The following is a 12,648-nucleotide window of genomic DNA, read 5'->3' as shown; positions in this document are numbered from 1 at the left end:
CTGAGAATAGATCTCTAATTTTCTTCTGAGTTCTGAATGGTAGAATTTCGGTAGTTTTTTTGCTGCGTAGTTTTTAAAATCCTTATCCTGAAAAACCGGTGTTGATCTGACAAAGTCAAATGACGCCGTTAAGTCTCAAATAAATATCAACTGCAATTCTACTACTCACTACGATGTCCACAAGAATTGCACCACAAGTATAATATTAAATCCGTCCTCATGTGGGGAGAAATGCTCCTTCGGAATGTGGGAAAGCATCGTACACCTATTAAAACCGCATTTGTGATATTAGTTATCAATCACTCAATAACTTACAAGGTAGTTTTAGGTCATGTGAATACGAGGAATAATGACAGCTATTGCAATGCTCAGGAAAGAATAAGTGAGGTTATCTGGAAAATAAGATATTAATTTGACTGTCTACGGCACTAAAATATCCTAGATTTTGTGCAGTAACAAAAAACATGAAATGTTAATAGAATGAGCAATTTTTCTATCATTGATGATATTGCAGTAATCAGAGGGAAAAATATATTAATGTCCATAAACAGACACAATGTTAAACTTTTTATAAGACATTTTACTTACACTTTCTAAATGCATCTGCGTCAATCTGTCATTTAGACCAGAATCTGAGCAGGATAATGTCCTAACATATAAATATTCGGCATTTATTCTTTCAAGAATTGCCGTTTGAGTTATGATTTCCGCTGTTCTAATGCACACCTTATTGCAGAAGTTTGGAACTGATACCACAAATTAGGTATTACAGAAAAAGCACTTTTTGTGAAGTACACAATTACTTACTTTGTGTTCCTTTAGGTGTCTTTTCTAAAAGTATTATATTTGCTCTGCGTATATTTAATGGGCAGGACTCATGAAACCGGAATGCAAGACATTGCGCCCGTTCTGCTATTCACTTGAATGGCAGCAACCGCCAAATCGGGCGCGATCTCTCACGGCTTCATGACTCTCGGCCAAATAACTCTTCTTTCTTATTACATGGAACTTGCTAGATACAGATGTATCCAAAATGTAGTGTGAGGTCCACTGCAACAAGGAGCTGGTCATATGGCAATAAAATATGATTTATTCAAAGCTGCATTTAAAAAAATGGTGGAGGGTACAAAGCTCCTACGCGTTTCGTGCCGTGAGGCACTTTATCAAGGAGTTACAGATGTAGCTAGTTATTGCAACCTGTGGCGCGTTCCCGGGGGGGGGGGGAATAACGCGTTATCCTTGTCCCCTTCTCACGTGGGGCCGATTCATAACAATGACCACTTCCCTCGCTGGGGCGTTGTGTATGCCCCGCAGCACGGACTGCATATGTATAGCTTTCAGTTAGTGGTTCAACATTTTATCAGTATTAAACCAGTCTGGGTTGGCTTAACCTACATACCAAAGAGGCTTGTGTCAAATTTATGATAAACAAGTTCTTTATATAACTGGAGACGGGTGGAATATTTTGCTGATTATTTTATTCCACTGTAAATATGTTGCTGCTCCAGTTTTGTAGCTTGGAAACCTTAAATAAATAGCCCCTGAAATGTTATCCCTTTCCAAATGTGTGTCTTAGAATTATTGTTGTATTGTCGGTAATTATTTATCATGGGTATTTTCATATTATTTTCCATAAAGTTAATGTAAATCTAAATCATGGGCTCACTACTCATTTATCTCATGTACTAGTGACAAGAAATTGTAGTGTGTGTAGCACTAGATATTTACAGTATGAAAATACCCTAAAATACAGGAGCATACATATGTTTTCATTATTGTGAGATGTTCTAAGAACAAACAGAAAGTCTCATTAGAAAGAGCCCAGTAGCAGTCATTGCTTCTCTTTGTACCTAATGTTGCCACGTTTTATCCTGACTGAATTTCAAAAGGCGGTATTGTATGAAGCAGCCAGCGAAAGTCCTTCTGCCAAACAGGATACCAAGTTCAAATGCACACAGTGCTTCTCTATGAAAGGTTTGCTTTGGAGCTCAGAGTACAATTTTCTTTGCCCTACAGCTGCAAAAATATCATATAATATTTTATCCAGATATTTCCATATAAAAAGTTTGTATTTGTTGTTTGATTAAATAAATCAGTTTTACTTGCTTTCTAGGTTTCTCTCTCATCAAGGCCAATGTGCGAGCATATTCCAGTGCTCTTTTCTAGAAGCTTTCTTTCCGTTCTCTCATGCTTCCCTAGAAACCCTTTCTGGACTTGGATTAATGGCCAAAATGGCATAAAAATACATACAGAATATTTTGCCCATTGAATATTTATTAAGAATTCAGCATCTTCCTCTTGTTATTGTCAGGGAAATAGTACAGGCGTACCCCGCATTAACGTACGCCTATATACATACATACCCCGCATTAACGTACGCCTATATACATACATACCCCGCATTAAAGTACGCAATGGGACTGGCACATGTATGTAACTATGTAACACAGGCATACCCCGCATTAACGTATGCAATGGGACCGGCACATGTATGTAACTATGTAACACTAGTATACAGGCATTAACGTACGCAATGGGCCCGGCACATGTATGTAACTATGAAACACAGGCATACCCCGCATTAACGTACGCAATGGGACTGGCACATGTATGTAACTATGTAACACAGGCATACCCCGCATTAACGTACGCAATGGGACCGGCACATGTATGTAACTATGTAACACTAGTATACAGGCATTAACGTACGCAATGGGCCCGGCACATGTATGTAACTATGAAACACAGGCATACCCCGCATTAACGTACGCAATGGGACCGGCACATGTATGTAACTATGTAACACAGGCATACCCCGCATTAACGTACGCAATGGGCCCAGAGCACGCATGTAATGCGAAAATGTACATAAAGTGAAGCACAACCTTTTTTCACTCAGGTAGAGGTAGGGAGCCGGTATTGCTGTTCAGGACGTGCCTGTGTCCTACTCACAGGCACATGCGCGAGCTGCCATTTTCCAATTGGGTGAGGGGAATAAGCGTGTCACACAACTACGGCGGTCTGTAGGGCTGAATCAGTGTCCGTACTTGCGAAGCGAGCGCACGGACACGGGGGAATGGTGCTATGGTAAATATGGTCGTAATCGCGAGTGTCTGTAAAGGGAAGGTCGGTATAGCGGGGTGTGCCTGTATAGGGCTTTATTTACTTCGTGTTATTCCTATTCAGCGCCTTGGAAATGTATTTATTTATTATTTTATTCACATTGTTATTAATGTAAAAATGTAACGTAAAATATCCTGCCAGGAAAGATACGTTCCAGGTATCTCACACAAAGTATACAGACATTAGGCATGATTAACGTACTCATACATCTCAGTGAAAATACTGCAACCCTAACACAATGAGTTCTTGTGATTGCAAACAGTATGGTATAACAATACACTAATAAAATACATTGTTACAAATAATAAACATGGGGCTAAATGTAAGTGTTACAATGCAAGATGTTTGCTCACATGGGTGTGTAATGGAAATCCTGACTTTGCTGGTCTGTCACTGATTGTGCCGGAGAAATACAGTCCCGAGGATATGTGTAAAGGAAATATAGTCTGGGGTCCGGGTTATATGAACCCGCCTGTAATGCTGCTTACACTTATCGTTGACCTATTTGTGCGTTTGTACAGACCTGTGCATACTAGGACTGCCCTGGGTAAACCGGGTGCTTTGCTTCAGTTTTCCGTACAGTATCTGTCAGTTTAATTTGAGTTCTTTTTGTGTGTCCTGCATGTGCTGCATGTCCTGCATGTGCTGCATGTCCTACATGCCTCGCATGTCCTGTATGTCCTGCTTGTCCTGCATGTTCTGCATGTCTTTCATGTCCTGCGTGTCCTGCATGTGCTTCATGTCCTACATGCCTCGCATGTCCTGTATGTCCTGCATGTCTTGTATATCATGCGTGTCCTGCGTGTCCTGCGTATCTTGCATGTCCTGCATATCCTGCATGTCCTGCATGTCTTGCATGTCCTGCATGTCCTACAAGTATCTGTCAGTTTAATTTGAGTTCTTTTTGTGTGTCCTGCATGTCCTGCATGTCCTGCATGTCCTGCATGTGCTGCATGTCCTACATACCTCGCATGTCCTGTATGTCTTGCATGTGCTGCATGTCCTGCATGTGCTGCATCTACTGCATGTCTTGCATATCCTGCATGTGCTGCATGTGCTGCATGTCCTGCATGTGCTGCATGTCCTGCATGTCCTGCATGTTTTGCATGTCCTAAATGTCCTGCATGTCTTGCATATCCTTCATGTCTTGCATGTCCTGCATGACATGCATGTCCTGCATGTCCTGCATGTCCTGCATGTCCTACACGTATCTGTCAGTTTAATTTGAGTTCTTTTTGTGTGTCCTGCATGTCCTGCATGTCTTGAATGTCCTGCATGTCTTGCATGTGCTGCATGTCCTACATGCCTCGCATGTCCTGTATGTCTTGCATGTGCTGCATGTCTTGCATGTCCTGCATGTGCTGCATCTACTGCATGTCTTGCATATCCTGCGCGTGCTGCATGTGCTGCATGTCTTGCTTGTCCTGCATGTGCTGAATGTGCTGCATATCCTGCATGTATTGCATGTCCTGCATGTTTTGCATGTCCTGCATGTCCTGCATGTCCTGCATGTCCTTCATGTCTTGCATGTCCTGCAAGACATGCATGTCCTGCATGTCCTGCATGTCCTGCATGTCCTGCATGTGCTGCATGTCTTGCATGTCCTGCATGTCTTGCATGTCCTGCATGTCCTGCTGCTGGTGTTTGGTCACCAAGGGTCTGAGTCATGTTTTAAGTAGAAAATCTGAAAAGAGCAACAGAATTTGGTATGTAGGAGATGTTGAATAAATAATGAGATTCAATACAGGAGCTGATCAAAGTCTCAGGAAAGGACATACAAGAAGAACCCATGGAAAGAATGGAATTCTTTAAGTCTACTGGTTTTATTTTTGGACAGTGAGGACTAATCCTACATAAAATGTGTTGGAAACTAATAGCCTTGTTTGATAAAGCTAATGTGGGGGCGTCTGAAAGACAATGGGGGTTATTTACTAAGGTACCAGTGGAAATGAACCAGACCTGTTCAATCAAAGGAGAAACGCAAACTGCTTGCCATGGGATTCTTTTTCTGTGATACAGCGCTCCCTCGGCCTCTCAGCCTGAAGTCTTTCATAAATAACCCCTCATGTCACCCAAGCTTTAAAGAGGTGCAAGCGGACTATGTTACCCCAAAAAGCTTATAGCTCTATGTTTATTTAAAAATGCTTAATGGGGATAAAAAAAAAGACTGTTCCCCCAGCTATTCCTGTGTCCAGAATCTCATTCCTGTCATATATTGTAAAAGTAAAATCTTATATTTTTTAAATATTTCTCAATTTCTGTTGATATTTATTTTTGTTTTTATTTTGACAGGTAAACTATGACCACTTTACTGTTAGTGTTCGTGTGTTTGCGAGTCATCGCCGCAGCAATATCCGTGGAAGTTTCAGGTGAGTAATCATAGACCATTAGGCTACCCGCTCTATCCTGTCCCTGTCACTGGGCACCTAAAGACTGTTATTTACTGTGGCCCATATTTGCTAAGTGGTGCTATGCCACAAGTCACCTACAGGCACCAGACAACATCTTGTAGCCTGTTCATGAAATCAAGGTGTCTTATGTCGTTGTACCAGTTAATATAGACCTGTGTCTTTTCATCTCGTTTTGTATCTCAGAGGTTCACAAGATCCTCTATAATTGTGCTATAAACCTTGTCACTTTCTTGTATATCTGAGAGTTAATTATTTTAATTGGGGTTCCTGTTCCTGGATAGTGTGAACAGCAGTCTTTGCTCATGATGGGAGCGACGTTCCCCAATATAAAGGAAGTGATCAGGAAGGGGGGGTGCAGCTGAAAGTGTCTCTCCGACATGTTTATTTTAACAACAAAACAAAATCCTAGCACTAAAAACCTGAACACATGTTCCTGACTATACAGGACAGGCTAATCCTGTCCCCAGAACACATATTCCTGACTGTACAGGACAGGCTAATCCTGTCACCAGAACACATGTTCCTGACTGTACAGGACAGGCTAATCCTGTCCCCAGAACACATATTCCTGACTGTACAGGACAGGCTAATCCTGTCCCCAGAACACATATTCCTGGCTGTACAGGACAGGCTAATCCTGTCCCCAGAACACATATTCCTGACTGTACAGGACAGGCTAATCCTGTCCCCAGAACACATGTTCCTGACTGTACAGGACAGGCTAATCCTGTCCCCAGAAAACATGTTCCTGACTGTACAGGACAGGCTAATCCTGTCACCAGAACACATGTTCCTGACTGTACAGGACAGGCTAATCCTGTCACCAGAACACATGTTCCTGACTGTGCAGGACAGGCTAATCCTGTCCCCAGAACACATATTCCTGGCTGTACAGGACAGGCTAATCCTGTCCCCAGAACACATATTCCTGACTGTACAGGACAGGCTAATCCTGTCCCCAGAACACATGTTCCTGACTGTACAGGACAGGCTAATCCTGTCCCCAGAAAACATGTTCCTGACTGTACAGGACAGGCTAATCCTGTCACCAGAACACATGTTCCTGACTGTACAGGACAGGCTAATCCTGTCACCAGAACACATGTTCCTGACTGTGCAGGACAGGCTAATCCTGTCCCCAGAACACATGTTCCTGACTGTGCAGGACAGACTAATCCTGTCCCCAGAACACATGTTCCTGACTGTGCAGGACAGGCTAATCCTGTCCCCAGAACACATGTTCCTGACTGTACAGGACAGGCTAATCCTGTCCCCAGAAAACATGTTCCTGACTGTACAGGACAGGCTAATCCTGTCACCAGAACACATGTTCCTGACTGTACAGGACAGGCTAATCCTGTCACCAGAACACATGTTCCTGACTGTGCAGGACAGGCTAATCCTGTCCCCAGAACACATGTTCCTGACTGTGCAGGACAGGCTAATCCTGTCCCCAGAACACATGTTCCTGACTGTGCAGGACAGGCTAATCCTGTCCCCAGAACACATGTTCCTGACTGTGCAGGACAGGCTAATCCTGTCCCCAGAACACATGTTCCTGACTGTGCAGGACAGGCTAATCCTGTCACCAGAACACATGTTCCTGACTGTACAGGACAGGCTAATCCTGTCACCAGAACACATGTTCCTGACTGTGCAGGACAGGCTAATCCTGTCACCAGAACACATGTTCCTGACTGTGCAGGACAGGCTAATCCTGTCACCAGAACAAAACTGATCTCAAACAACACTTGCTTCTGTGAACACTTGTAGACCACTCTCCACACTGCAACCTGCCTCTGTGTGAACATCTGGGCTGTGTGGGTTTCTGGGCCGTGTAAGCGTGTGGGCCGTGTGAACATCTGGGCTGTGTGGGTTTCTGGGCCGTGTAAGCGTGTGGGCCGTGTGAACATCTGGGCTGTGTGGGTTTCTGGGCCGTGTAAGCGTGTGGGCCGTGTGAACATCTGGGCTGTGTGGGTGTCTAGGCCGTGTGGGTTTCTGGGCCGTGTAAGCGTGTGGGCCGTGTGAACATCTGGGCTGTGTGGGCGTGTGGGCGTCTGGGCGTGTGGTGTCTGGGCCGTGTGGGCACGTGGGCATCTGGGTCGTGTGGGCCATGTGGATCGTGTGGGTGTGTGGGTCATGTAGGCGTGTGGGCCGTTTGGGTGTGTGAGTCATGTGTGCATGTGGGCCGTGTGGTGTCTGGGCTGTGTGGGCGTGTTGGTCATGTAGGCATGTGGGCGATGTGGGCATCTGTGCCGTGTGGGCGTCTGGGCGTCTGGGGCGTGTGGGCCATGTGGGCGTGTGGGCCGTTTAGGCGTGTGGGTCATGTGGGCCATGTGGGCGTGTGGGCATCTGGGCCGTGTGGGACATGTGGGCGTGTTGGCGTGTGGATGTGTGTGTCGTGTGGATCATGTGGGCGTCTGGGCCGTGTGGGCGTCTGGGACGTGTGGGCTGTTTAATCGTGTGTGTCATGTGGGCGTGTGGGCCGTGTGGGAGTCTGAAGCATGTGGGCGTCTGGGACGTGTGGGCGTCTGGGACGTGTGGGCGTGTGTGTCGTGTGGGCGTGTGGGCGTGTGGGCCGTGTGGGAGTCTGAAGCATGTGGGCCATGTGGGCGTCTGGGACGTGTGGGCGTCTGGGACGTGTGGGCGTCTGGGACGTGTGGGCGTGTGTGTCGTGTGGGCGTGTGGGCGTGTGGGTGTGTGTGTCGTGTGGGCGTGTGGGCGTGTGGGCGTGTGGGCGTGTGGGCGTCTGGGACGTGTGGGCGTGTGGGCGTGTGGGCGTCTGGGACGTGTGGGCGTGTGGGCGTGTGGGCGTCTGGGACGTGTGGGCGTGTGTGTCGTGTGGGCGTGTGGGCGTGTGGGTGTGTGTGTCGTGTGGGCGTGTGGGCGTGTGGGCGTGTGGGCGTGTGGGCGTGTGGGTGTGTGTGTCGTGTGGGCGTGTGGGCGTGTGTGTCGTGTGGGCGTGTGGATGTGTGGGCGTGTGGGCGTGTGGGCGTGTGGGCGTGTGGGCGTGTGGGTGTGTGTGTCGTGTGGGCGTGTGGGCGTGTGGGCGTGTGGGCGTGTGGGCGTGTGGGTGTGTGTGTCGTGTGGGCGTGTGGGCATCTGGGTCGTGTGGGCCATGTGGATCGTGTGGGTGTGTGGGTCATGTAGGCGTGTGGGCCGTTTGGGTGTGTGAGTCATGTGTGCATGTGGGCCGTGTGGTGTCTGGGCTGTGTGGGCGTGTTGGTCATGTAGGCATGTGGGCGATGTGGGCATCTGTGCCGTGTGGGCGTCTGGGCGTCTGGGGCGTGTGGGCCATGTGGGCGTGTGGGCCGTTTAGGCGTGTGGGTCATGTGGGCCATGTGGGCGTGTGGGCATCTGGGCCGTGTGGGACATGTGGGCGTGTTGGCGTGTGGATGTGTGTGTCGTGTGGATCATGTGGGCGTCTGGGCCGTGTGGGCGTCTGGGACGTGTGGGCTGTTTAATCGTGTGTGTCATGTGGGTGTGTGGGCCGTGTGGGAGTCTGAAGCATGTGGGCGTCTGGGACGTGTGGGCGTCTGGGACGTGTGGGCGTGTGTGTCGTGTGGGCGTGTGGGCGTGTGGGCCGTGTGGGAGTCTGAAGCATGTGGGCCATGTGGGCGTCTGGGACGTGTGGGCATCTGGGACGTGTGGGCGTCTGGGACGTGTGGGCGTGTGTGTCGTGTGGGCGTGTGGGCGTGTGGGTGTGTGTGTCGTGTGGGCGTGTGGGCGTGTGGGCGTGTGGGCGTCTGGGACGTGTGGGCGTGTGGGCGTCTGGGCGTCTGGGACGTGTGGGCGTGTGGGCGTCTGGGCGTCTGGGACGTGTGGGCGTGTGTGTCGTGTGGGCGTGTGGGCGTGTGGGTGTGTGTGTCGTGTGGGCGTGTGGGCGTGTGGGCGTGTGGGTGTGTGGGCGTGTGGGTGTGTGTGTCGTGTGTGTCGTGTGGGCGTGTGTGTCGTGTGGGCGTGTGGATGTGTGGGCGTGTGGGCGTGTGGGCGTGTGGGCGTGTGGGTGTGTGTGTCGTGTGGGCGTGTGGGCGTGTGGGCGTGTGGGCGTGTGGGTGTGTGTGTCGTGTGGGCGTGTGGGCATCTGGGTCGTGTGGGCCATGTGGATCGTGTGGGTGTGTGGGTCATGTAGGCGTGTGGGCCGTTTGGGTGTGTGAGTCATGTGTGCATGTGGGCCGTGTGGTGTCTGGGCTGTGTGGGCGTGTTGGTCATGTAGGCATGTGGGCGATGTGGGCATCTGTGCCGTGTGGGCGTCTTGGCGTCTGGGGCGTGTGGGCCATGTGGGCGTGTGGGCCATTTAGGCGTGTGGGTCATGTGGGCCATGTGGGCGTGTGGGCATCTGGGCCGTGTGGGACATGTGGGCGTGTTGGCGTGTGGATGTGTGTGTCGTGTGGATCATGTGGGCGTCTGGGCCGTGTGGGCATCTGGGACGTGTGGGCGTGTGTGTCGTGTGGGCGTGTGGGCGTGTGGGTGTGTGTGTCGTGTGGGCGTGTGGGCGTGTGGGCGTGTGGGCGTGTGGGTGTGTGGGCGTGTGGGCTGTTTAATCGTGTGTGTCATGTGGGCGTCTGGGCCGTGTGGGCGTCTGGGACGTGTGGGCTGTTTAATCGTGTGTGTCATGTGGGCGTGTGGGCCGTGTGGGAGTCTGAAGCATGTGGGCGTCTGGGACGTGTGGGCATCTGGGACGTGTGGGCGTGTGTGTCGTGTGGGCGTGTGGGCGTGTGGGCCGTGTGGGAGTCTGAAGCATGTGGGCCATGTGGGCGTCTGGGACGTGTGGGCGTCTGGGACGTGTGGGCGTGTGTGTCGTGTGGGCGTGTGGGCGTGTGGGTGTGTGTGTCGTGTGGGCGTGTGGGCGTCTGGGACGTGTGGGCGTGTGGGCGTGTGGGCGTCTGGGACGTGTGGGCGTGTGGGCGTGTGGGCGTCTGGGACGTGTGGGCGTGTGTGTCGTGTGGGCGTGTGGGCGTGTGGGCGTGTGGGCGTGTGGGCGTCTGGGCGTCTGGGCGTCTGGGCGTCTGGGCGTCTGGGACGTGTGGGCGTGTGGGCGTGTGTGTCGTGTGGGCGTGTGGGCGTGTGGGCGTGTGGGCGTGTGGGCGTGTGTGTCGTGTGGGCGTGTGGGCGTGTGGGTGTGTGTGTCGTGTGGGCGTGTGGGCATGTGTCCACTTTGGAGTGCTGAAAGCCGCCTTTTTCAAGCAGCAATCTCACCAAATTAACCATATTTTTGTATTCCAGGATTGGAGTTAGGGGTCCTCCAGGGCTACAGCACACTATTGTTAGCTCTTGGGACCCCTGCTCCCCATGATATTTACAGGGGACGTTAATGGTGTTCACCGCAGGAATTTAAATGGATCTACAATAGTAAGGCGGATCTGACGACCCTCATGAGGTCTTTCTCTCCAGTGCCCCATAATGTAGTAGCTACTTAATGGTCTTTTTGCTGGTTTTCATGGGGAGATTGTGTTCATTGCTCCAGAACATGATCTGACAGGATGAGGAATAGACGGGAGACTCTTCCTCTTCTGTTCACATAATCAGTGGCGTTGCAATCGCTCCCGAGAATCACACTCTGGCCGCTCCGGAGCTTCTGATGATTGAGTTCCCACTTGTATGGCCTGAGTCGGTTCTGGACCAAAGTCGTCTTCTTCCTTCTCAATCACAATGAGTTCACATACTCCTCCATCCCATTTTTTGAACACATTTTTGTGATATGTCTTTGTTTTGTATACATGTGATTTTGACTCTTTGGAAACCAAGTTTACACTCTTCTGCTAAATCTCTGCAAAATTGTGTTTTCATGTGTAACAGTGCTTCCCCACCCTATGGGAGATATCCCTGTTACCAGGTGTATGGTGCATCCAACCTGTAGGTTCACAAGAGGCTGAGGTGTCCGCCGATGGGTGTGGGGACTGCAGAACAGGCTTCTAGGGTACATACCCGACATTTAGCTCATGGTACTCAGCGCCTCCATCTGCTGTAGGCTCCAGATGTATGGAGGTAATCTCCAACAGTAGAACGGTTTCCTCTCCCCCCAGAAAGATTACACACCAAGCAGGTGGTATATGAAACAGGAATGGGTTTATTCTCTTCTGCTCCCAGCACAGTCACTTGGCAACACTGCGCAATGCAGTCACAATTCTGGTCTCAAACTTTAGATGGTCCCTGGACCTTCACTACAGGTCAAGGGCCCCCGCAATAGTCCTAGCTCTTCCCCAGCCCTCTAGCAGGATCAGAGGTATAGGTAATCACTCACTCCCCTGAAGGGAAGGAAACCTGGGCCTGTCAGTGCACAGCAGCCTGGGTGTGATACCTTGTCTCTCTCAATGGCAGAGACCATCTAACTATAATTTAGGATGCAACCACCTTAAACAAAGCAGGGCGAGGGTACCAGGTCTGAACCCTGGATTGGGCAACCTCAGGCCTAATCCCACCTTCCTGTCACTCAAGGGCACTGTCTAGATGGGTAAAACCCAGGATTGATCCCAACACCACCTGCTGGTACCAGGACTGATATGTCAGGAGAGGGTAGAATAGTAGCCACACCCAGCCATGGCTGCACATGCTATCAGAGTCAATGTATTTATTTATAAAAATGTGTTACCAGGAAGTAATGCATTGAGAGTTACCTCTTTTTTTCAAGTATGTCCTGGGCACAGAGTTATAAAAATACATGGTTACATTAAAAGGGTTACACAGTCTATTCACCGACTTTTCATTGACAGATAGAGTTGGAAAATTGGGTACAGGGGATAAAGGGCTGGTGCGTTTCACCAAACGATTCACACCCTTTGGCTGCCCTTCGGCTGTGCCAAAGGCTGTCTGCCTTTGGGGCAACGCAGATGTACACTGGGGTGGTTCAGATTCAATGCAGCTGTAAATACAAAGTTCATTGTCTTCTTGGCTCATTAACATGCCAGTGGGTGGGGTTGATGTTCCACAAACGGCCTCTGACCCCTACAAGCATAGCACATGGAACATTTCATTTAACATCTATCTCTGCGATTAGTGATGTATGAAAGTCTTTACATTTGCTTTGCAAAATAATTGATTTATTCCCCCTCCGCTAGAATGTAGCAAAAATGGCAGTAAATGGTAGTAAATAAAGGGTCACGTGACCTTGTAC

The 12,648-nt window shown here is 49.6% G+C and overlaps 1 protein-coding gene across 2 annotated transcripts in view; it reads left to right on the top strand.

The window, feature by feature from the left end:
- ACAN (aggrecan) overlaps nt 1–12,648 on the top strand; it is a 63,176-nt gene that overhangs the window by 13,613 nt on the left and 36,915 nt on the right. For both annotated transcript variants that reach the window (XM_075575188.1, XM_075575187.1), the window contains exon 2: nt 5,416–5,492. In XM_075575188.1, coding sequence (XP_075431303.1) covers nt 5,423–5,492 — 70 coding nt within the window. In that variant the 5' untranslated portion in view covers nt 5,416–5,422. The remainder of the gene's footprint in view (nt 1–5,415; nt 5,493–12,648) is intronic.

Source organism: Ascaphus truei, chromosome 18 (genome assembly GCF_040206685.1).
Source record: "Ascaphus truei isolate aAscTru1 chromosome 18, aAscTru1.hap1, whole genome shotgun sequence".
Taxonomy (NCBI): Eukaryota; Metazoa; Chordata; class Amphibia; order Anura; family Ascaphidae; genus Ascaphus; species Ascaphus truei.
This window is presented reverse-complemented; position numbering and strand designations above follow the sequence as displayed.